The sequence below is a fragment of the Triturus cristatus genome, chromosome 3_1, assembly GCF_964204655.1.
Source record: "Triturus cristatus chromosome 3_1, aTriCri1.1, whole genome shotgun sequence".
NCBI classification, from domain to species: domain Eukaryota; kingdom Metazoa; phylum Chordata; class Amphibia; order Caudata; family Salamandridae; genus Triturus; species Triturus cristatus.
In genome coordinates this window covers 234,925,627-234,951,807 of record NC_140583.1, presented here as the reverse complement: position 1 = coordinate 234,951,807, position 26,181 = coordinate 234,925,627, and the positions used below count along the sequence as shown (strand labels likewise).

General features: G+C 46.8%; 1 protein-coding gene across 1 annotated transcript in view; it reads left to right on the top strand.

Moving 5' to 3' along the window:
- AQP9 (aquaporin 9) overlaps window positions 1-26,181 on the top strand; it is a 251,486-nt gene that overhangs the window by 176,894 nt on the left and 48,411 nt on the right. Inside the window, exon 5 of the mRNA XM_085643756.1 lies at window positions 483-700. Coding sequence (XP_085499882.1) covers window positions 483-700 — 218 coding nt within the window. The remainder of the gene's footprint in view (window positions 1-482; window positions 701-26,181) is intronic.

The window sequence follows — 26,181 nt, the reverse complement described above, 5'->3', positions numbered from 1 at the left end:
CCACACTACCTCCACAAAAAGCCTTTGACTGCTCGCTCTCACTAGTGCAGATGGGGATACTAATTAGCAAGCCATTGTAGACACAAGAGGCAAATTATCCAAACCACCATGGTTGTGTCCTAACAGCACGTGTTTGCCCTGTGGGCCCCCAAACGAGGACAGACTATAGGTAAAGGGGGCAGGGCTTCAGTATAGAAAGGGAAGAAAGATTATTCCACTAAAAAATGGAACTGCTTTCTTTCCAGTAATGTATTATATGTTTATCTGTCTAAGGGTTAAGATTCAACTCAAGTATGTAAGGACTAGAACGAGGAAAACAGGTGTGTGGGTAATGTATTTTCTCCCTGCATACTAAGAAGTCACATCCCCAAAAAACGTTTTTAATAAAAAACTAATTATATTTGGAGTGAAGACATCTGTGAAATGAGATACGCTTTTGAACACACCTTTGAAATTTGCTGTTTTTTCTTCCCATTGAACAGGTGGCATCAACAGCTCTTCTCGTTATTTCTGTGTTTGCTATTTTCGACTCCAGAAATAAAGGGGCACCTCACGGATTGGAGCCTGTGGCTGTCGGTCTGCTCATTTTCCTTCTAGGTTGTTCCTTAGGGATGAACTCTGGCTGCGCCATGAACCCGGCCAGGGACCTTGGCCCAAGAATGTTCACTGCAGTGGCAGGATGGGGTCTTGAAGTTTTCACGTAAGTTCTTTCTAATGATATTTTGTCTGCTTATTAGAAATTCCAATAAGCTGAAGTAAATATTAACAAATAGTATGAAAATAATACATCAGAAAAGTAGAATAGAACAAAGCATGTGTTGGTCAGCAGAAGCACCTGTTGCCCCGGTAAGTGTCAGTTCATGCCACTGCCTTTCTATATTTGAACAGCGGCGGCTCCTCCGCTGTGGCCGAGGAGCGTCACCACCCCTGCCAGCAGTCTCTGTAGCGTAGGGGATGGAGTCATGGGAATGACAGGCAGATGGGAAGTGGTAGGTGCACTGTTGTCAGTGCACATGATGGTTTGGCCGTCCGTCTCAGGATGGCCAAAACGTCATGCGCACTGAAGCTGTCTCCAGCCTGAGCTGCACTGCCGGGTTGGAGACAGCAGGCACAGGCTCCGGGTCTACCTGGGAGTGAAAATTCAGAGTGCTCCGGCCAATCCTGACGCTGCTTTCAGCATGAGAGCAACACCAGGATTTGCCGCAAGGGATTCCGGGAGCCTGTGCCTGAAGTGCACGGAACCCGAGAGGAGCATCGGAGGGGCAGGTAAGTTTTTTCTTTTGGGATGTCCGTGGTCCCCAGTCCCCTCATACCCCGACCTGCCACTTTGCAAGGACAACGGACGCTACTGCATTTGAAGCCACTACCTTAAACAGAAAAGGGGCTTGAGGGGCAGAGCTAGTTCCACTAACCCAGTTGGCCGAAATAGGCAGAAATAGGCGATCACTGGTGTCAGCCATTGCAAATGCAGGACAAGGCAAGTATGGGAAAGGGTAGAGAGTGGTCACCCTCAAAAGAAAATGAATGCGAAATAGGCATAGACCTTATCAGGAGAATGCACTAGTTATGATTTCTTTATCAGAAAAATCTGCAGCAACTGACATTTTCTTGGTAGATAATTTACCATTCATCTCATTCTGCAAGGTCTCACCTCTAAAGTTCGGTAAATGTAAAACTTTTTTTTTGTGTCTGCCATTTTAGGCAAACTAGCATCTGCACCTGAGAGCCATAAATCATAAGAAAGCAAAGAGGGACTCCGAAATGTGAAAGTATTATTTATTGCCAGTGGCAGATGGGTACTATTAAGTGAGGGTTCGTCGTGTAGTTCCTAGGACCCCCCAGGACCTGTGTGTTTTGGATGACCTAAACTGAGGGCTTGGTGTGCAGACAGACTCTGGACACCCCCACAGGATGAGTCGCCATTAGACCTGCTACCACCCCCCTGTACTCTACAGTGGTGTAGGTAGTTTCTGGCAACCACTGAACATGACAACCCTGATTCCTCAGGTATCGTGGAAACAATACAGTATTTTTTGCTCAGTCACTCATGCTTGCTTTTCTCAGAATACATAGAATGACGATTGGAACGGTTTCAATAATTATTTATTGGTCAAGCGTCAGTCTAGTATGAAACATGTTAGCTGCGACATTCTAAAGACAGAACCAGATAAATGTAATCGCTAGTACCAATAGCATAAAAGGTAGATACATTTCTACCATAGTGCTAGTAAGATGAATAAAAAACATATTATATAAAACAATAGCATTGACGTACTCCTGCGATGCGTGGCCTACCAAACTCTTGCCTAGCCTAGAGGTGTAGGTGAAGCATGTATGTGTAAGTGCTAGGATCTGTCCTAATGATCCAAGAATTCCCCAGGGAAGTGCTAACCCCTCACCTGATGGGTCTGAATGAAGGACCCCGTCTCTGCGTAGAGGATGGCACCCCGCGAGGGATGTCAGATCTCTGCCTGTCGAAGGATCAGCCTGCAGAGGTGCGGTCCAGTCTGGAAGGAATTTTTCTCTGTGTCTGTAAGGGGGAGTAAGGGTCTTTTATACCAAAGTGGTCACTCTGGGGTTTTTCTAGAATCGATATGTTTTGAAAACATTTGCTAATCCCCTGCTAATCATTTTCTAAACATACATGATCATGCAAAGCTGGCTGTTGGCCATGGATGAAAAAAAGTGGTGACCCTTTAACAGAATAAATCTACAATGCCTGGCGACATGTTTATGTACTTCAAGTACAGTGATTAAGATATGGTACCAAGAGCCTGATGTCGGAGAGACAGAAGTAAGCTTCTAGGTAAAAGGTCACCTGTTTAAGACCGTTATGCCATGTGGATGGGACAAAATGTATATAATCGGTATGTATATGATGGGACTAACCTAAAGGACATGACAGGCTCGAAGAAATCAGAACTGCAACTTAACTCTGCAGGTGCAAATTTCCACTTGCCCGTGGGTACACATGCGTCATCAAGAATTCTTGTAATGTGCGAATTGCACTGGTGCGCATCAGCATGTGTGCAAAGAAGCAGGGGCATAGTCTGAAGGGGGTTTCTGGGGGTGTGCACTACCCAAATAAAAGCGTTCTCAGCTTGGTAGTTGGGCCTGCGGGGCCTGAGTCAAGTCTGCTATCTCTGTGTTGGTTTTCCTCTCTGTGGACCAAGAGAGAAAAACAAAACAAAATCATGACCTTTGATCGAAACTGTAGACAGAGAGGCAGAGATAGCCATTTGGTGGCTGAATTTCAAAATGTAAAAACAGCTAAACTGGAATCAATACTGGGTTCACTGCTTGTCCAAACTGTGTGACCCTAGGCAAATATTTAATTTCACAGAGCCTCCTTCTTCTTTATTGTCACAAGTGCACTTTTAAATACTTGAGTTCAGGATGTGGACTGCGCAAGCACCTCTTTTATTTGATTTATGGACTGCATGTTTCTCCATGTTTATTAGACCATATTTAGGTTTCACATGGCTACTGACTTTCTTCCTAGCTTACTAATGACATTGTCATTGTGGTGGGAGGGGAGAGCTATGAACGTTTCTAAAATCTTTCACATTTAATAAATGTCTGCTTCTGCAGTGATGTCATCTAATGTACTAAGGTGAAACATGTTAAAGAAATATGCTTTTTTAATTTTCTAGAAATGGTACCATTTTATTACATTAGGTTTGTTGCATTATGTACATGGCAAACGTTTTCATGGTTCAGGTCGTGCGCAAACTCTTAGAGCCAACCCGGACCCATGGCTCAGCTTTGGCTGGGCCCGCTCTATTAATTTGTCTGCTCAAACTTGTCAATTTGAAGCTCGAGCTCAGTACATGGGGCTGCCAGTCACTTGATAAAATGATTTGTAAAAGGCAAGCACTAGAAACATGTAGCCAGTGTTGCTGGAACAATTTTCAGAGTGGGGATGCTGCCATTAGCGTTGCATCAGTGAACTCAACGGGAGTATGAAAAATCCAAGTGTCACACAAAGCAAATGAGCCAAGCCTATTTGTGTAAAGGGTGTAATATGTAGCTGGTGGTGTATTTTGGAGCACGTTGTCACAAACATATTACTGAAGCATGGTGAGGCAGCACACCACCATTTACAGACGGCACATTCACCATTGAAAAGGCCATTACATTTGCAAAGACATGCTGATTTACTGACAAAATTATTTTATGCATGAACGATAATGTGTGGAAATCAGTGGTCAGGGAATTATTGTCATTTGTGCATCACCAAGTGAAGTGTCTTGATTTGTAATAATCCTATTAAAATCAATGGGCCCAATTATGATGACAGCCACCGATAGCCTGTCGGTGGTGGTCCATCCGACATCTGGTGCTGTGGTCCGACCTCTGCATTACGATTGTGGCTGTCGGAGGCAGCGGGCAGAGGGACCAACCAACACTTCCAACAGGCTCAAGGAGCCAGTCCGACTGTCGGTCAGAACGTAATACCTTGCCATGGGGGCTGCCTGCTCAGGCACCGCCGTAGGTATTATGATGGTCCATTCTGACTGCCTATTCAGGGCGGTCTATCTGCCATGAAAAGGCAGGTGGAAAGGGGCTGCAAGCCCCTAGCAGGGCACCCGTCCCCTGTTGACATCCGCTATGGGCCAGGGAGGCACATGATGGGCCTGGATCCCCTGCCTGTGGATCACTTATTTTAAATGTGTTTTCACCGCACACACTCTTCTTCATCTGTGCTAAAAGAAGCCTTGATGACGGATTTGTCAAATTGGTTTATGTGGACAGGGTTGCATGCATAGGCATTGGAATTAGACATGTGGGGAGTACTGCAGCACCCCTAAAACAACCATGCAGGAGTTCTGAAGGGGAATGAACGTTAAAGAAGCCTTTACATGTTGTTTTCATCTTGTCACGTTTGCAGTGTGTTCAGAAACAAAAGTCAACGTCTAGTTTCCTGACAAATAGCTGCTTAGTCTTCTAACATGGAGACTGCTGATACTATTCTTTCTTTACTGCATCTTGTGAAGAAGTTGAAAATAAATTAGGGCACAACCTTGAAAGGATAGGCTGTAGGATGTTTTCTCAAGCAAACAACCCATTTTAAATCCAAATACATGAACTTTACAAATATTTCAAAATCAATAAACAAGAATTCACAAATTAACTGTATTTTTCTAATTCTGTGATAGAAACAAAGCTTTTAATAGGATCAAAAAAATTAAGATACTTTTCTTGGTGATGCACAAATAATAAATATCAGAAATGTAATTTCCACGAATTATTGTATGCGAGGTATACACTTCACTATCAGTCAAACTATATATCTCTGCACATTTATTATTCTTTTGAATGGAAAATGTGCTGTCAATAATTGACAGAGGGCTACCACTCCATGCGCTAGTAATATGTTTATGACAGAGTGATCCTAAATGCAACACCAACTACATACTACACACTTCCCACTCTCCTGCTGAATGGGTGTGGCTCATTTGCGGCACATGTTTGTTCAGAATACCTATGAGTTCAGTGATGTAACATTGATGGCAGCACTCCCACTCTGAAAATTGTTCCAGCTCCACTGCACTGCTTGTACATTATGAACAGGTAAACATATTATAAATAGCCTGGCTAACTTTCTTTTTTCTTTTCCTTCCAATATTTGGATTATGCTTCTGAAAATGATATTGGTGACAGGACAAACGTTTTGCATGACACAATGTGAAGATGGCACAGAACTTGGAACCCTATACGTTTGGTGCCAGAGAAGGATGCCTTCTGTTTTGAAAGGGGAACTGTTCCCCCACTAGTGACCAGGGGTGTGCACATAAGTGCCATAGCATGGGCAATTCACCCTAGGTAGATAGGCACTCCAGCATTAACTGTTGTGGGACACAAAGTTCAGGCAGCTGTGTGCTGATGCTCTTGGGTGAAATCCAATGCTGCTGAAAAAGCACACTTAGTAAAAGGTGACAAATCTCTTCACCCCTCCTCCCTCAGTCAAAGAAGCCACTGTACCAGTACACCCACAACAAAAAGACTGCACCAGCTGATATTACTTTAACTATCAAAAACCTTCTGTTCAGCTTACTTACTTTCAAATGTGAACTTAGGGACGAAATAAAAACTGATGTTCTAAAAAGCCTGAAAAACTTACAGATTGTCTTATGCTCCCAAATTGATATCTTCTGAGCTGATTCAATTGGCACCAGGCTTTTAGAGGTGAAATCTAAAGCTGAAAACTGGATGATGAGACGGCCACCATGAAACCAAAATTATTCTTTTTAGTTCAAAGGATTTTTATTGGATAAGTAAAGGTGTCAATACATGAGAAAAAATACAAACATGTCTTCAATTGGAGGAGAAAGGTAATACATGGTAGTGAAAATATACAATTAATCAGAGGATAACAAGGGTTTGAGGCTAAATATCAAAAAAAAAAACAGCACTGGTGATAATGAAAATTAAAGTAGCTTATATAAAAAGAATAATACAAATGAAAAACAATGTCACTCAGGGAGGCTTAGAGACCTCTTGCTGAATAGGTGATACATGGGAAGAGCGTTTAGCACAGATATCTAGATACAAGGTTACAGGAAGCCATAAATCATGTCGTTTAGCAGCTAAACTAAGGGGGTGCACAAAGACAGTGTCTAGCCTGTGATTATAACACACATTGTACCACCATGCTTTAAAAGAGATATTCGTAAAGTTTTTCCAGTTGACGGTGATTTGCTGGAACGCAACAGCTAACAACAAATCAACAATTTGCGTATTAAGATGAATGTCATCCCAACAAGGAGAGAGGCTTCCTAAAAAAATATTGACAAAAGAGAAGGGGGATGTAGTGTGGAATATGGCATTGATTTGGGCCCAAACTAGTGTCCAGAAATTTTTCGTGAAAGTGCAAGAAAAAAGCATGTGAAAAAGAGTGGCGTTAGGAGCAGAACAGGACCAACAGAGATCAGGTGTGGAAGAAAATCTTTTATTCAACACCTGGGGAGAGAAGAGGAGTCTGTTGTAAATGAAGAAAAGAGTTTGTGTGAGGGAGGCAGCCCTAGATGTCTTGCGAAGTTTGGTCCATAGTTTATCCCAAAGGGAGGTGGGCCAAGAGATGGCAAAATCAGATTCCCACTGTTCCTCAACTTTGGATTTTGGTCTAGGTGTGAGAATCGTATGGAATGAGTGGTATAATGAGGAGGCTGTAGGGTGAGTGCGCAGGAAGGAATGAAGCTGTGAGGTAGGGTTGGGAGGGCGAGGATGCATGGGGTGGTTAGAGAGAAGAGCATAAGTGGACATGACTGCATTTTTAAGCGCAAGATACTTGCAGGCAAAAGAACGGGGGAGATGGAAGTGTTGGCTGAGAACGGAGAAGGATAAGAAATCAGAATTAGAGAAGAGTTGAGATACCCAGATTAAACCCCTCTGTCTCCAGGTTTTCCAATAAAAGGGTTTGCGATTGATGGTTATACTGTTGTTGTGCCAGATGGTGGAATTGAGAAACTCTGCTACAGAGGAAGGGGGGCTTGGAGAGGTGGAGAGAAGCAGCTTGGCTGTGAACTTGTGGATAGGAATGGAAGAGAAGTGAGGCTTGCGAGAGAATGAGAGGTATTCAGCAAAAGTGAAAGGGGATAAGGAAAGTCGCTCAATGACAACCCATAAGGGGGACGGCTCAGCAGGGTCTTGCAGCCATTGGGAAGCTTGCCGCAAAAGGAATGCCTTGTGGTAGGCGGGAAAATTTGGAAAGTTAACTCCACCCTCAGACTTGGGGAGTTGCAATCTGAACAGGGACATACGTGCCTTTTTGCCGGACCAAAGAAAGGAAGAGAGAATAGTGTTGATTTTCTTAAAGAACTTAGCAGGGATAGGAATTGGGATGTTAGAAATGGTATAAAGGACTAACGGGGAGAGCATCATTTTAATCGTATCAAGACGGCCCCACCAGGAGAGGTATAATGGGTGCCATCTAGAGGTGAGGTCGGACAGTTTTTGGATGCATTTATTGAGACATAATGAAACAGTGTCAGGGAGGGAGGAAGTAATGTGTAAACCTAGATATTTGATGTGTGAGGAGCTCCAGGTAAAATTGGACGCCATAAAGTCCGGTTTAAAAGTGAACTTGGTAAGGGGTAGAATCTCACACTTGTCATTGTTTAGCTTATAACCTGAAATCTGAGAGTAGTCATGGACTTCAGCTAGGAATGCGGGAATGGAAGATGTGGGGTTGGACATGAATAGTAGAATATCGTCTGCGTAGGCAGCAAGTTTAATATTAGTTTGGGAGATTTGGAAACCATGTAAGTTGGGGTTTTGACGAAGCTTTGAAAGAAAAGGTTCCAGGGCCAAATTAAAAAGAAAAGGGGAAAGAGGGCATCCTTGACGAACACCCCTACCCAGATTGAAAAAAGAGGAGACTAGACCGTTGGCGCAAACCGCCGCTCTAGGGCTGGAATACAGAAAGGAGATAAAGGAGATGAAGTGTGGGCCAAATCCAAACCATTTGAGGGCGGAGAAAAGGAAAGTCCACTCCACCCTATCAAACGCTTTTTCTGCGTCTAGGGCAATGGCTGCTAGTGAATGTTGGAACTGTGGAGATTTGGAAAGGACATTAAATAAAAGTCTGGTGTTATCTGTGATGAAGCGACCCTTAACGAAGCCAGATTGTTCAGGGCCTAGCAATTCGGGGAGGTAAGGGTCTAATCTAATGGCGAGAGATTTGGCATACAGTTTATAATCAATGTTAACCAAAGAAATTGGTCTGTAATTCTTACAATGTTGGGTATCTTTGCCTTCTTTGGGTATTACACATATGTGGGCATCAGAAAATGTACCTGAGGAAGAGCCATTCAATATGAAGGAATCAATAAGGGAATGTAGTCTGGGCAACAACAATTTGGAAAAATGCAAATAAAATTCAACTGTGAATCCGTCTGGGCCAGGGGCCTTATCTTTCTTGAGTGATTGAAGTGCTGAAAGTAATTCATCACTAGAGATTGGTGATTCAAGGGCGGATAAATCAACAGGAAAATTGGAGGGTGGTTGGATGGTGGCGAAGAAAGTAGCAAGAGAATGAGGAGTGGGGTGCGTCTCAGAAGAGTAGAGTTTGGAATAAAACTGGGAGAATTGCTCTAAAATATCAACATCCGTATGCTTTAAAACAGAATTAACATCGTAGATAGATTCAATATTCAGTTTGTTTTGCTTGACTTTTAAATAATTGGCTAAGACCTTCCCCGCCTTGTTTTTACCCCCATAGAATTTTGAACTGGATTTTAACAAATACAATGAAGCATCCTCAGTGGATTGTTTGTTAAATTGCATCTTAGCAGCAATGAGAGCAGTCAAACTTTCTTGCGAATGGGATGTATAGAAGGACTGTTCTAATTTTTTAATCGTACAAAGGAGGTCACTGATGCGTTTACGAGCGTTCTTGCGTTTAGTAGCCACAAAGCTGATAATAAAACCTCTGGCTGCTGCTTTATAGGCGTCCCAGACAACGTGGTTAGGCATAGTGGGAGTATCGTTAATGTTGAAAAATTCTGTGGTAAAGTCTACAAAGGAGGCGGAGAATTTGGGGTCAAGGAGTAAAGTGTTGTTAAAGCGCCATCTCTTTGGTCCAGTGGACTTGGGTAAAATGTCAATGTTTATCAAAACGGGGGCGTGGTCAGAAAATAAGATGGGGCCTATGTCAGCATGGGTGAGGGATTGGGACATATGATGGGAGAGGAAAATATAGTCAATACGGGACTGGGAATGATGAGTCGGGGAGTAGAAGGTGAATTCTTTAGAGGTGGGGTTGCAGAGACGCCAGGAATCAATGAGTTTATGCTGGGATATCGCTTGAGTAAAAAGCTTGTGGGACTTATTGGGGATAAAAGGTGCCTTGGAGTTCCTGTCTAAAAAAGGATCACAGGGTAGGTTACAATCACCTGCTAAAATAAAATTATCATCAATATATTCAGTGATGCGGGAGGCCATTGCGCGCCAGAAGACCTGGTCACCTCCAGTAGGAGCGTAGATGTTAAGGAGGGAGAGAGGGACGCCTTTTGAGGAGAGTTTGACGTACAACCATCTACCATCAGGATCTGATTCAGAAGCCAAGAGCAAATGGGTAAGAGACTTGCGGACTAATACAACCACACCGTTTCTCTTACCATCACCCGGAGATGAAAATACAGCCCCCACCCAACCTCTCTTAAGTTTAGCAGCTTCAACATCAGATAGATGGGTTTCTTGTAAAAAGGCAATGTCTGCATTTAATTTGGCTAAATGAGAGAGGATTTTTTGTCTCTTGATAGGAGAATGCAGACCTTTAACATTCCAGGAAACAATTCGAACTGACATTAAAGAATAATCAAAAAATGGACCAATTGGAGAATAGGACAGCAAGGAAATGCCTCACAGCAGACAAGAGCATAAGAGGAAAAGAGAATGAGATGAGAGCTGACGCAGAAAGACAAGGGTAGAAGAAAAAGTGAGAGAGGAACCAGTGAAGCCATAAAAATAGGAGAGAGCCAAGAAAGTAGAAAGAAAGTTAAGAAGTGTTAGACCTGTCAGCCCTTTGGGTGGTCCCTCCTCATCATTATTTATTTTGTCCCACTTTTGCCTCAAACCCTGTTTGAATTTTTCCTTTTTGGGAACCACCAGACTTTTTAGTGTTGCTACAGATTCAGGGAGCCATTTTAGCTACCCCTGAAACTTCTGTCTGAGGGCCTGGAGCACAAAATGGTGGCCACCTGTGACATCACCAGCATCCACTGGAACCTACCAGCACCTTCCAGAACATTCCAGGAGATTCCAGAACTCTGTGACAGTTGGAGGCGGTTTAGAATGTTGGGAGGTTAAGACAGAGTGTTGGCAGTTGGAGCTGGCAGTTGGCACCTGACTGGTGAAGGGAGAGCAGCACAACAGTGAAGGAGGAAGGAGTGAAGCAGCAGGGGTGAAAACTTGTGCCTGGAGTGGGGTCCATAAACCCACCCTTGATACTAGTCCCTACTGATGGATCCCAGCCTATAGCCCTGTGTGGGAAGAAGACAGAAAAACTCATCCTAAGGACCTGGACAGCAGGAACAGGCCTTAGAAGCAGAAAGCAGCAAGATCCTGACCTGGAAACTGGTTTCCCTGGAGTCCGGCGTCGAGTAGCCTGAGACCTGGAGCCCGAGGTGGAGAAGCGGCGCTGACTGAAGTAGCAGACGTCGTACCCGGAGCCGCCTGAGGTCGTGAGAGGGCGCCGACGGAGGTCGTGAGGAATACCAGAGGTCGAGGAGGAAGTGAACCGAGGTCGAGTGAGCGGCGTCATCGGAGGAGTGAAGTCCGCCCTCCGGAGTCGTCGGAGACCGAGGTAGAGGAGCACCGGAGGTCGGGAGTGAGGATCGCACTCCGGAGTCGCCCGGAACCTGAGAGGAGGAGCACCGGAGGTCGGGGGTGAGGATCGCACCCCGGAGTCGCCGGAAGTCGACATCGAGGCCAGGCCGGCCGACGTCATCGGAGCCGAGAGCGCCATCGGACCGGAGCCGCCCGAAGTCGACACCGAGTAGAGACTGCCCGACGCCGTCGAATCGGAGGTCGAGATCGAACCGAGGCCGCCGACATCGGACCGGAACCGCCTACCGGCGTCGTCAAAGAACTGACATTGTGCCGAGGCCGCCGAGACCGAACCGGAACCGCCTCACGGCGTCGACACGACTCCAGCGGCGTCGGAACATCAGAAAAAGGGCAGTAAGTGGAGTAGAGGGCGCCTAAGGCCCTGTGGAGACCTGAGAGACTGCTCTAAGGGGCTAGGGAGGTGCTGAAACCAACCTGACTGTGCCTGGGGTGAACTGGGACTAACCTAGAGAGGTTGTGTGGAGAGAGAAAGCCAGGGCACTGGTATTCCCCCCTTTGATCTACCTCAGTTTAGGCCTCAGCCTTGTCCCAGCCAGGGAGTAGCCCCCCTCAAGCCTTCCACAACCCTACAAGCTGTGCCTGGGCCAAATCAGCCCTTAGGAATTGAAAAGTCATCTGATTACATGAGTGTTGCTGTATACTTTTAATTATTTATTGGGGGCACTGTATTTATTGAGTTTTTACCTATTTATTGCTTCACTATATTTATAGGTCCACAGGACTTGATGGTGTACAATATTTATTGGTACAGTATTTATTGCCTCAAAATATTTAATTGCCTGTATTACCTGCACTGATATTTATGTCCCTTGTATTTATGATCATCCCTATTTATTGAATCTTCAGATAATATTTATTTGACCTGCACTATTTAAAATTTGTATATTGTGATTGACTTATTTATTTTTCCAATCAGCAACTAAGAGAAAAAGATAAAGAAGATATTTTCATAATTTTTACGGTGTAGAGTCGTTTTTGGAACGGATGCACGCATGGTTATTGTATGGGTATATTGTATGCTTAGCACGGTGCCTGTTTCCTGACCACTCGAGCCAAGCTACCACAGTGTGTTCGGGAAGTCCACCACCACCCTGCGGAGTGGGAGTGGGCTGTTTCCAACATAAATTGGTGTTCAGTGGTGGGATAGAGCTGTGCCTACATATACTCAACAATAACTGTGGGTAGTCCATAGGCCTACACCGGGAGTTTTCTCAAAGCGGCCTTCCTAATTGTGGGTTTTTGTTTTTTCCAAATTTACTCTGGTGGTGGGAGGAGGTATTATTAAAGGTACCCCCCTGCATTGTTACTGCACAAAACCTGTCCTCTGACCTGAGTGGGCAAGATGGAGTTTGTACTAGAAAATCTAGAAACGTACACTGTGGCCCAACTCAGGGAGTTTTGCCAGCGGGAGGGGGTGTACTGTCCCCCAGGAGCAAAGAAGGGTGCACTCCAAACCAGCTTAAGGGCTTGGGGGGAGGCACGCAGGGAAAGCAAGGCTGAGGAGGAAGACAGGGATGGAGAGCCTGACCCCGAGGGGGCTGAGATGTACCAACCTGAGGTGGGGAACCTGTCAGCAGGGCCCAGGACACTTTCTAGGGAGGGCAGCCGTGCCTCTAGCGGCGGCTTATATGAAGTGGAGTTAGCAGACCGGAGGGAGAAGAGACAGCTCACATGGGACTTAGCCAAGCTGGAGAAGGAGAAGGAGGAGCAGAGGATGGCCCATGAATTGCGACTGAAAGAAATAGATCTTCAGATTTTGAGAATCGGGGCACAACCTGTTCCTAATGGTGGCAGCCAAATCCAAGAGTCCACCAGGGAACCCAAACCTTACCTGCCAAAGGACATTGTAGCTAGCTATGGGGCGGGTGACGACATCGCCAAGTGGCTAGCAGCCTATGAGGTCTCGTTGAGGGCCCATGGGGTTCCAGTGAAGTATTGGGGAGGGGGATTGTATAAGTACATGCCTCCAGCTGGTAGGGATGCTTTATTGGCCCTCGAAGAGGATGAGCAGACCCACTACCCCACCATGAAACTGGCGCTCATCAGAAAGTTTGGACTAACACCTGAAAAGTACAGACAGAAGTTCAGGGGTAGTCACAAACTGGGCACACAGAATTGGGTGGACTTCCTGGACTATGCAAAGAAGGCACTGGAAGGTTGGATTCAGGGCAGTGAAGTGAGGAACTACGAGGAGTTGTTTGACCTAGTACTGAAGGAACACCTGCTCGAGAAATGTTTCCCTGAACTGCGGCAACACCTGGTGGATAGCAAGCTGACCAGTCCCCGGAAGCTTGCTGAGGAGGCGGACATTTGGGCTAGTACCCGGGTGTCCACAAGGGGGACTGGAGGGGATACTCAAAAGGCCGGACAGGGCGCCCCCCAGAAGAAAGAGGGAGGGGAAAAGAAAAAGGAGTTCTCCAAAGGCCCCCAAAATAACTTCCAAGGGAAGGGAACAGGATTCACCTCTAAGGCTAACCCACCCAGAAACCCTAATCCTGGCCAGAGTCAGCAGCCAAGGGTTGTCCATTGCTACGAGTGCGGTGGCGTTGGACACTATAAAGGAGATCCGAAGTGCCAGAAACGATCACCCCCTCCCACTGGAGGAAAGCCCCCCGGAGTAGCTAGTGCAGTGCTCGGGGAGGAGATGCCCTTAACTAAGGGAAGGGAGTGGGCGGGTGTCACTTTAGTGTCCCTGGGAGAACGGGAGATGGTTCCTAAGATCCAGGTGCCCGCAAATACCGCAAAGTATGGGCAGTGGGTCACCATCAACGGCCAAAGAGGGGAGGCTCTGAGAGACACAGGAGCCAGTATGACTATGGTGCGTAGCCAACTGGTGTCTCCAGAGCAGGTAATTCCCGATGTACTCCACCCAGCCGCGATGGCTGACGGCAGAACAGGTCACTATCCAGTGGCCGAGGTTCCCTTTGAATGGGGGGGGGTTGCAGGTTCACTTCGAGTTGCCGTAAGCCCTGCCGTGCCAGTCGATTGTCTGCTGGGGAATGACATGGAGCACAACGCTTGGAAGGAGGTGGAATACCGGACTCACACTGAGATGCTGGGTACACCTGACTGGGCCTGTGTTAGCACAAGGTCCGCGACTACCCGAAGAGGGAGTTCATTCCGGCTGGAGCCTGGAACAAAGGCCCAGCCAGCTGCCAGTCAAGGGAAGAACCGAGGACAGGAGGAGCCTGCCTCGGCGTCTTCACCCCGTAGGACGGATAGGCCACCGGAGGTGGTGGACCAGGAGTCTGCGGAGGGGGACGTTACCAACCTGGAGGACCTACCCATCCCGGCCGAGTGGCACGTGGAGGGAGGCCCGTCCAGGGAGGAATTCTGCCAGGGCCAGAGGGAGTGCCCTACCCTTGAGGGGCTGAGGCGACAGGCCGAAGCCCAGGCAGCAGGGAACGTTGAAGGGAACTACAGTGTTTACTGGGAGGATGGCCTCCTCTACAGTGAACCCAAGGCACCCCTACATGGATCGTCACGAGCCTTGGTAGTCCCTCAACGTTATCGAGCCTTCCTTTTAGAGTTGGCTCACGAGATACCATTGGCAGGACACCTGGGGCAAGACAAGACCTTCGCCCGTCTTGTCCCACACTTTTATTGGCCTCAGATGAAAGTGTCGTCCGATACCTACTGCCGGACATGTGTGTCTTGCCAAGCCAGTGGGAAAACAGGGGTGAAGCTGAAAGCTCCCCTGGAACCACTTCCTGTCGTTAGCACCCCCTTTGAAAGGGTGGGCATCGACATTGTGGGTCCGTTAGATCCGCCAACTACAGCTGGTCACAGGTTTATCCTGGTTCTGGTGGATCATGCCACGCGGTACCCAGAGGCAATACCTCTGAGGACCATAACAGCACCTGTTGTGGCTAGGGCCCTGATGGGAATCTTTACCCGAGTGGGTTTTCCCAAGGAAGTTGTGTCCGACAGGGGGACCAACTTCATGTCAGCGTATATGCGGGCGATGTGGAAGGAGTGTGGAGTGACCTACCGGTTCACAACTCCTTACCACCCCCAGACCAATGGTCTGGTGGAAAGGTTTAACAAAACCTTAAAAGGCATGATCAGAAGTCTGCCTGAAAGCCTGCGGAGGAAATGGGACGTCCTCCTACCCTGTTTACTTTTTTCCTACAGGGAAGTGCCACAGAAGGGAGTGGGCTTCAGCCCCTTCGAGCTTCTGTATGGGCACCCTGTACGTGGACCTCTTAACCTGGTGAGAGACGGATGGGAAAGAACTCCCAGAAAGCTCCCCCAGGATGTGGTGAGCTACATGCTGGCCTTCCGGAGCCAAATGGCTAAGTTGTGGAAGCAAGCTTCTGACAACTTGGAAGCCAGCCAAGCAGTGATGAAGGCGTGGTATGACCACAACGCTCACCCGGTGGAGTTGGAGCCTGGCCAGAAGGTGTGGGTGATCGAACCTGGAGAGCTTAGTGCCCTCCAGGATCGCTGGTCAGGACCCTTTGAGGTGTTGGAGAAGAAGGGTAAGGCTACCTACTTGGTGGACCTGAAGACCCCTCGTCAGCCCCTGCGGGTGCTGCATGCCAACCGCCTCAAACCCCACCACGAGAGGCCCGAAGTCATCTTGATGATGGTGACTGACGGAGGAGAGGACGTGGAAAGCGAGCCTCTCCCTGATCTGTTTGCGTCTCAAGAAAAGGATGGGTCGGTGGAGGGAGTGATTCTCTCCCCATCTCTAACTCCTGAACAGCAGGAGGACTGTCGCCAGGTCCTGGGGCAGTACTCTTCGTTGTTCTCCCTTGTCCCGGGTAGGACTCACCTGTGCGTCCATGACGTGGACACAGGAGACAGCCCACCTGTGAAGTCCAAGATCTACCGGATGTCAGACAAGGTGAAGGCCAGCATTCATAGTGAAGTCACTAAGATGCTGGAGCTAGGAGTGATTGAACCTTCTAGCAGCCCCTGGTCTAGTCCGGTGGTGTTAGTACCGAAAGCTGCACCACCGGGTGCCCAACCAGAACTGAGGTTCTGTGTGGACTACCGGGGACTGAATTCGGTGACAAAAACTGATGCTCATCCGATCCCTAGGGCGGATGAATTAATTGACCGGCTGGGAGCTGCCCAATATCTAAGTACCTTTGACCTTACTTCGGGGTACTGGCAGATCTCTTTGACTGATGGAGCAAGGGAAAGGTCAGCCTTCTCCACGCCCAATGGCCACTACCAGTTCTGTGTGATGCCCTTTGGGCTCAAGAACGCACCTGCCACGTTTCAGCGCCTGGTAAACCAGATCCTCACCGGGATGGAGAGTTTCTCTGCTGCTTATCTGGATGACATAGCCGTCTTCAGTAACAGCTGGGAGGATCACTTGCGTCACCTGCAAGCTGTTCTCCAGGCCCTGAGACAAGCTGGATTGACGATCAAGGCCAGCAAGTGCCAGATCGGGCAGGGGTCGGTAGTGTACCTTGGACACTTGGTGGGTAGGGGAACGGTGCAACCCCTCCAGGCGAAGATCGAGGCCATCATGGCCTGGGAACCCCCCAAGACACAGACTGAGGTCCGAGCTTTTCTGGGCCTCACGGGATATTACCGCCGCTTCGTGAAGGGGTACGGTACCATCGTAGCCCCCCTCACGGAGCTCACGTCCAAGAAACAACCTCGACGGGTAGTCTGGACGGAGGCTTGTCAGCAAGCCTTTGAGAAATTGAAGAAAGCCATGTGCGAGGCCCCGGTCTTAAGGGCCCCAGACTTTTCCAAGGAGTTCATTGTCCAGACAGATGCATCAGAACATGGCATTGGGGCAGTGTTATCGCAACTCAACGAAGAGGGTCTGGATCAACCCGTGGTCTTCCTATCCAGGAGACTACTTCCCAGGGAACAGAAGTGGAGTGCAATAGAGCGTGAAGCCTTTGCAGTGGTATGGGCTCTGAAGAAGTTGCGGCCATACCTGTTTGGCTCGCACTTCCTGGTTCAGACCGACCACCGACCCCTTCGCTGGCTGATGCAGATGAAGGGGGAGAATCCCAAGTTGTTGAGGTGGTCTATTTCCCTACAGGGGATGGACTTTCAGGTGGAACATCGGCCTGGAGTGGACCACGCCAATGCAGACGGTCTCTCAAGGTATTTCCGCCTTAGTGATGAGAACTCCCAAGGGGTTGGGTAGCTCTCCCCACTTTCAGCTGGGGGGGACGCGTGTTAGACCTGTCAGCCCTTTGGGTGGTCCCTCCTCATCATTATTTATTTTGTCCCACTTTTGCCTCAAACCCTGTTTGAATTTTTCCTTTTTGGGAACCACCAGACTTTTTAGTGTTGCTACAGATTCAGGGAGCCATTTTAGCTACCCCTGAAACTTCTGTCTGAGGGCCTGGAGCACAAAATGGTGGCCACCTGTGACATCACTAGCATCCACTGGAACCTACCAGCACCTTCCAGAACATTCCAGGAGATTCCAGAACTCTGTGACAGTTGGAGGCGGTTTAGAATGTTGGGAGGTTAAGACAGAGTGTTGGCAGTTGGAGCTGGCAGTTGGCACCTGACTGGTGAAGGGAGAGCAGCACAACAGTGAAGGAGGAAGGAGTGAAGCAGCAGGGGTGGAAACTTGTGCCTGGAGTGGGGTCCATAAACCCACCCTTGATACTAGTCCCTACTGATGGATCCCAGCCTATAGCCCTGTGTGGGAAGAAGACAGAAAAACTCATCCTAAGGACCTGGACAGCAGGAACAGGCCTTAGAAGCAGAAAGCAGCAAGATCCTGACCTGGAAACTGGTTTCCCTGGAGTCCGGCGTCGAGTAGCCTGAGACCTGGAGCCCGAGGTGGAGAAGCGGCGCTGACTGAAGTAGCAGACGTCGTACCCGGAGCCGCCTGAGGTCGTGAGAGGGCGCCGACGGAGGTCGTGAGGAATACCAGAGGTCGAGGAGGAAGTGAACCGAGGTCGAGTGAGCGGCGTCATCGGAGGAGTGAAGTCCGCCCTCCGGAGTCGTCGGAGACCGAGGTAGAGGAGCACCGGAGGTCGGGAGTGAGGATCGCACTCCGGAGTCGCCCGGAACCTGAGAGGAGGAGCACCGGAGGTCGGGGGTGAGGATCGCACCCCGGAGTCGCCGGAAGTCGACATCGAGGCCAGGCCGGCCGACGTCATCGGAGCCGAGAGCGCCATCGGACCGGAGCCGCCCGAAGTCGACACCGAGTAGAGACTGCCCGACGCCGTCGAATCGGAGGTCGAGATCGAACCGAGGCCGCCGACATCGGACCGGAACCGCCTACCGGCGTCGTCAAAGAACTGACATTGTGCCGAGGCCGCCGAGACCGAACCGGAACCGCCTCACGGCGTCGACACGACTCCAGCGGCGTCGGAACATCAGAAAAAGGGCAGTAAGTGGAGTAGAGGGCGCCTAAGGCCCTGTGGAGACCTGAGAGACTGCTCTAAGGGGCTAGGGAGGTGCTGAAACCAACCTGACTGTGCCTGGGGTGAACTGGGACTAACCTAGAGAGGTTGTGTGGAGAGAGAAAGCCAGGGCACTGGTATTCCCCCCTTTGATCTACCTCAGTTTAGGCCTCAGCCTTGTCCCAGCCAGGGAGTAGCCCCCCTCAAGCCTTCCACAACCCTACAAGCTGTGCCTGGGCCAAATCAGCCCTTAGGAATTGAAAAGTCATCTGATTACATGAGTGTTGCTGTATACTTTTAATTATTTATTGGGGGCACTGTATTTATTGAGTTTTTACCTATTTATTGCTTCACTATATTTATAGGTCCACAGGACTTGATGGTGTACAATATTTATTGGTACAGTATTTATTGCCTCAAAATATTTAATTGCCTGTATTACCTGCACTGATATTTATGTCCCTTGTATTTATGATCATCCCTATTTATTGAATCTTCAGATAATATTTATTTGACCTGCACTATTTAAAATTTGTATATTGTGATTGACTTATTTATGTTTCCTATCAGCAACTAAGAGAAAAAGATAAAGAAGATATTTTCATAATTTTTACGGTGTAGAGTCGTTTTTGGAACGGATGCACGCATGGTTATTGTATGGGTATATTGTATGCTTAGCACGGTGCCTGTTTCCTGACCACTCGAGCCAAGCTACCACAGTGTGTTCGGGAAGTCCACCACCACCCTGCGGAGTGGGAGTGGGCTGTTTCCAACAAGAAGATACAGCAATACTCAAAGATAATGGTAGGTAAGGGCCAGGGGGGAATAGAATAGGTAAAGGGAGATGAATACAAGCAAGAGAGCCAATGTACAATGGGGAGAAGAAAAAATGAAGAAAGAAAGATAAGGGAGAAGCATGAAAAATGCAATGACACCAGTAAATCTGAAAACAACGAGGGAAAAGGTACAATAAGAAAATATAAAACAAAGAAAAACATGATAAATGAGGAATGAAGAGTACTTACGAGGGGTAGCATGGGAAAAATACAATCAGGAACTGGGAATAAGCGGAAACACACGTGGAGATGAGGGGAGGGAGGTAGGGCCAACTGGGAGAGGCAGGGCATTCGGGGTGAGGGAGACGTCCAACCAGGGATAACACAACGGAACGCAAAACAGTGATCTGTGAAGGGAGAAAGAGAACATAGTTAGAAACTCGAATACACGTTGATAAAGAACAAACATATGACCAACTGAAGAGCCCGATTAACACTATCAGACGATAAAATGAAAGGTATAATCTTGACGAAAGGTCATACAGTCTGAAGAACCTGCGAAAAAAAATGAAAGCATTAAAGCAAGACAAATCAGAGAATCAAGCTGCAACTGCAAGAATAAGTCATGGTGGGTGGGAAGAGGGACCGGCTATCTCCATGTCGGGTTGACCACAGGAGTTCAGGAAACTCCGAAGACGGGCAGGATCCTCATATGTCGTAGTCTTATTATTATAAGTGACCTTAAAAAGGCAAGGATGAAAAAGCCCATATCTGGCACCAATGGAGCGTAGGTCAGGTCTCATATCTAGGAAGGCCTTGCGACGGTTTGCAGTGGTCCTGGCATAATCCTGTGCAAAGAACAGGGTGGAGCCTGACCAAGTGAGGCGAGGAGAGGCTTTGGCGGCTAAGAGGACTTTCAACAAGTCTGTGTACTCTAGAAAGTACATTATTACACCTCTAGGCTTCGTTGATGTGGAAGGAGAGGAGGATGCTCGACCAAGTCTGTGGGCATGCTGGATATTCAGTGAGGTGTCATCAGGTAGGTGGAGAAGCTTCGGGAGAAAGGATTTGAAAAAGCTGATGGGATCGTTCCCCTCACAACCCTCCGCCAGGCCGTAAAGGCGAAGATTGTTGCGTCTGTTACGATTTTCGAGGTCCTCCACCTGCTTCTGAAGAAATTAAATCTGCGTGTGCATGTGGGAAACCTTGGACGCGGATTCTTGAAGAGAGGAGACGTCACGCTCCACCAGCGATACTCTTTCGTCCATCGAGGCCCAATTATCAGTGAGAATCTGCAGCTTAGCATTCGTCTCCTCCATGTAAGGGCGCAGGGCCCGTATCTCTTCGAGGATTAGCTCCATAGAAATGGGCGAGGAGGACTTAGGCGGCGAAGGTGGGTCTTTCTTTAACCTCTTAGAGTTCACTTTTGCCGAAATCTGTGAGGAGATGTCCGCAGTCGATGTCATCTCGGTTGAAGGTAGAGACTGAGAGGCTTCCAAGTGGGCTAGTGCCGTGAATAGTTTGGAGTTCTTAATGTAACTACGTTTTTGAATCTGACTAGAGCAATGCGCCATCAGCACGCCAATGGAGCGTGAAGTCAAAAAAGAAGAAAAAATATCTTATTGCCCAACTGAAAAAGGAGCAGGGAGCAAATTAATAAAGGAAGGAAAATGCCAGGCCACAAAGTTGGAGTCAAAAGTGTTGGAGACTGGAAGCATAAGATGGCCGCCGTATATGAGGAAAGTTGAAAATTCCAGTCAGCAGAAAAAGGCAGCGGAAATAATCATATTGAAGAGAAAAAAGAGAGTCACCTTAGAGTGCAGAATGTCCACATCTGTACTTCAGGAGGTGCTGGGGTCAATAGTTAAGCACGAGGCGTCCAGGGGATCCATGCGCGGCAAAGCGCACTGCTGAGGCAATCACGGGCGAAAATAAACAAGATGGCGGCCGCGGCCGATGACGAGCCGCGACCGAAAATAAAATGGGTTGTAAAACCCAAAATAACTGTGCCTCAGCGCCAGAAAAGGATTAAAAATGATCCTGGCATGTTCCGACAGGAAAGACTGCCCTTCGTTGGTGGAAACTGAGGCGCGAACCGCCAGTAAACCCTGGTGTGAACGGAGCTCCTAGCCGAACGCCGCCATCTCCTTCGGGCGCCAAGCCACGCCCCAACCAAAATTATTCTCATTAAAAATTCAAATGGAATTGGCAAACCTATAGTGTGAGGGCTTGGACAACAAAGCCAGGCATGGGTTACAGGTATGATGGAAGGTATGATGGAAGAAACTGAATGAGTGCAACAAGAATAATTTCTTTTTGACTTTTTAATATAAGAAAATGGATTATTATTTGGGGAGGGCAACTTCCCACATACAAGGAATAATTAGAACTCCTGTCAGGGTTAATACTCAAAGTCACTAAATTAACCTAAGCTCAACCCCCTGGTATCTATGGCACAGAACAGACAGGCTTAACTTATGACAATGTGCCAAGTATTTATGCAGTGCCAAAACAGTATTAAACTAAACGTAAAAAACAATAAAAATCCTAAACCAAAATAAAACGTAAAGTAAATGTTCAATGCACCAAATGACATCAAAATGGCAAACATCCAATAAGGTGAAAAGGAGAGATGAATTTTTCAAATTCTAAGTAGAAATAGCACCGAAAAGCACAAAGCGGCCATGATAGTCAATGATAGTGGAAGACCAGGACATAGGTGCAATTTGTGGCTGACCGTTATAGAGACCAGTTTGGATATACCAAACATGTACATCCTGGTCAAAGATTTTATCTTCCATGTTGAAAATTTTTAATCACACTCAACCACAGGATTACACTTCAAAGGCTCCTGGGACCTCAGGAGCGGCACTTAGAGACTCACAGGGTGTCAGGAAGAAGCCAACAGCACTGTCCAGTCCAGTTCCAGTTGCCACTGCTCAACTGAGTTCTTCCAGGAAAAGGCCTTTTGTAGTTTGTGGTCTCCCTATAGCCACACAAGAGGTTAGCCAACTGGCCTCTGGAGTCCACCTCTTTGTTTTGAGTATAAGAGGGAACAGATCCAGTCCTTCAGTACTCCTCTTAAGTCACAGACACTTCTCTGCTTATCTTCTGTAGGTCCAGAAAGCTCTGAAGTGATTTCCTGGCGAAGCCACATTTATGCCTGGAACCAGCTAAGTGAGTGGGGTGACTCCTGGGCACACCCCAATAAATGGAATAAAAGTTCTTGAGGCAATCCTATCACTTTTTCTGTTGATCCAGTTTGCTGTCCTACAAACAGGCCCAAATGCCATGGGTCAGAGCATTTTCAATGTGGAGAATGTGTTCAGCCACACTAAACCGAGGCTATAAGGTTTGGAGGGTATGTGGAGAGTGGACTATGGTAATCCTAATTCTCTCCCACATCTATTAATGAAATCCTTTTTGAAACGTACTTGCCCACAACAAAGCCAGAGAAAGAAATCTGGTAGGACGAAAGCAGACAGTGGAAACACAAAAATTGTCTTGGCATACTGTCCTCTCCCTTTCTAGCGGACCCCAAGTGTTAAATGCGGCTCAGCAGTCTTGTCAAGTAAGATTTGACACTGTACCCCCACTATGCATACTCTGTGGAGGTCAGAGGAGTCACTTCTGCCGATTCATATGAGCCTAGTTTTTGCTCCTAGGAGGCATTTCACACCTGTTTTATACCCATTCAAGACTAATCACTGGTTGAGAAAAGCTGCAGAATCAATGAAAATTAGATTCCAGAAACTTAGAAGAGGGAAAAGTTAACTTTCTAAAACATACATCTCCTTACTATGTATTAAAAATCCAACCTGACCAATAAATTACATTTTTAATATCTATTAAAAATAGTTGTTTAGTTATTTTTCTAGGTGGTCCCAGTCCCAAGATACAGTTTTATTATTTTAATCTGTATTCTGGTTTTCTACATAGGAGAGCTAGACCTTCCACATTTAAAATATTTGTTAGGGCCTTATCACTGTAGCGACATGGTAATATTAAATCTCCCCATGTTCCACTTTCAAAATACCATGCACCCTACCACAAGGGCTGCAAGATTCACATAGGGGTGACTTAGTAATATTTAACAGGGAAGTTTTTACTTGTCAAAAGGGATTTACTTTGACAGATCACAGTGCATGTTTTGCACTGTTACAGTCAGGCAATGATGTAAGGCCTGAATTTATGTTGTTTGCACCGCCACTTTGGATATGTGCTGCAGTCAACTTGTGGCATTTAACGCCCATGCCCAGGGTACATTTTGAACATTATACTGGAGACTTTTAGGTAAATTAAATATACAAATTAGGATTATGCCAATGTGACTATGTTAAAAGGGTAGAACAAGCACTTTCTACTGATTAGCAGGGGCAAAATGCACAGCCTTCTACAGCCAGGAAAAAAAAGTAGAGTCCAGCAAAAATTTGGTGTGACCATGCATAAAAGGCAGATTTCTACACAAGTTTTTGTCCATAATGAGTGAAAACCACTTTGAAATAAGCATTAGCAAAGTGAGACAGTAGGAAGAAATAAAACGCCCCAGGGAAGTTGTTGCTAAAATGCATTTCTATAAAGTGAAGAAAGCTATACTGCTGCAGTCAGACATAAGGACTCAGGCCCTGATTTAGAGTTTTGCAGAGTGGGTACTCCATCGTGACAGAATACCTTTTTCACCACACTGTCAATCTGCATGCCTCATTTAGTGGAAGGCAGACCGAAAGTATTTTGATGATAGAGCCTACTCTAGCTCTATCGCTAGCATACTTCTCCGACGGCTTTACAGAGTAATGGACATCAGAGCCCCCCCCCCCCATTTAGGGGAAAGTAATCTTGTGGCTCTTTTGTTTCTGTCCATTATCCCAAGGTAAAACCTGGAAACTCCCATGGTGTGGAAGCCATTGTTTTAGATTTTTCAGCAACAACTTCCCACTCTGGGAGTTTGTTTTTAATATTTTTAAAACTTTGTAAAACGCTTGATGGAGGGCCATCTTTGATAGGAGAATATTTAGAGAGGTCTGTGGGGACAGCAGACATCTATAACTTTGGTGGACATGCAAACATCCACCCAAAGTCTAAATCAGGGCTGCATTTATTTTCCATGACCCATATGTGCTCCTTATATCAAGACATCACCCCATTAACTCTGGCAAGGCACCAACTCTTCAGACCAATCACTGCGAAACTGAGGAAAGGCAACAACAAATGCCATATGACTAACCCATATAAGATAGCTTTTGACTTCCAGAATAAGACTTATCAATTCACTGACAGATACAAAGCAACCTGACCCTTGAACATTCAATTGCAAAATCTAGAAAAGGAGTCTGACGTTCCTGTGTTGTGGAACCTCCAAGATGCTTTGCCGTTCGCACCATGAATGAAGCTGAGATTGCAGAGCTGTTGCCAGGATAGACAGCAGTTTAAAAGTATTGGAGGCAATCTGTGATGTTGAACATATCTTTATGTGATCTCCAATACAAATCAAGTAATACTTTATTTACTGTACCAAATTCGACACCCCAACCATTCCCAGGTTGGATTAGGTGAACCATCTGCTTGAATCACCAGAAGGGAATGAGTCAGGCAGTGGGAGAGGACAATGGGAGTGCGAGATCTGTCTACTGAAAAGTACATTCTAACAGACATACTAAATAGCTGCACCACTAAGACAGCAAACTACCAACCCCTATCAGTTTCTGCAATTGTGGAGACCCTGGAGTCTGGGAAATATTGCATCACCTATAATGCAACACATTGCGGCCTAAAGGTGGAGGGTACCTTCATGGGACTACCCGCACTATCCCACTCCCAAACACTTTTTCTTTTTGATAGCTTTAAATGATCTTTAAAGGTTGTTAAGGTTTTTGTAATACATCGATAGGCAGAGAAGAAGACACGTTATAAATAGTGAGCCCGATAGACTACAACTGTTGCAACAGACATAAGCCTGGGGACACTAAGGTATGTGTTACAGGCCAATTATTACCGCATACTTTGCCTATCACAAATGAGCAATGAGCTTAAACTGATATCTTTAAAAGTCAAGGGTATCAATTCACCTAACAATACAGCTTAGATACGCAGTATCTTTGGAAAGGCCCTGCAGCAGATTCACCTCCGGAAACAGGAAGAGCACTGCATGGGACACCAGTCATACCCTTTAGTAGCCTGCTCCTCAGCTTGACCTAAATATAATGGGGTTGCATTATTTTTTCACTCCACACTGAGCTTCATGGCCAGTTCCCACATATCATACAAGGAGTTAGGTATATCATAGTTAAAGACACACTCCACGGTAGGCAGTTCATGGTTGCCACCCTATAAGCCCATAACTCAAACCGAGACGCTGTTCTCATTTTGTTCCATAATAGGCTCGGCAACTTGGCCTTGGAGATATTATAGTCACTGCTGTTTTCAGTTCAGTATGGGTCCCTACTATGGACAGATGTGGCAGCATCACCAGTTACTCAAGCACCTTCTCTAAAAAAGTGAAACAGGCATTTTAACAGCTATTGAGCTGCAAAGAGCCTTGGGAGGAACAACATGTGGACTTTCTAGGTCTCGCGCCTAGCGTTCCACTGCGTAGCATTGCTCACGCAGCGAAAGTCCTTTTGACCGGGGTTCAGAAATGGACCCTGGAATCGTACACGCTCGTGCATGTGTTTTTTGTTTTGTCTTCTATTATTGCGCTTTTAGTGGCTGTATTT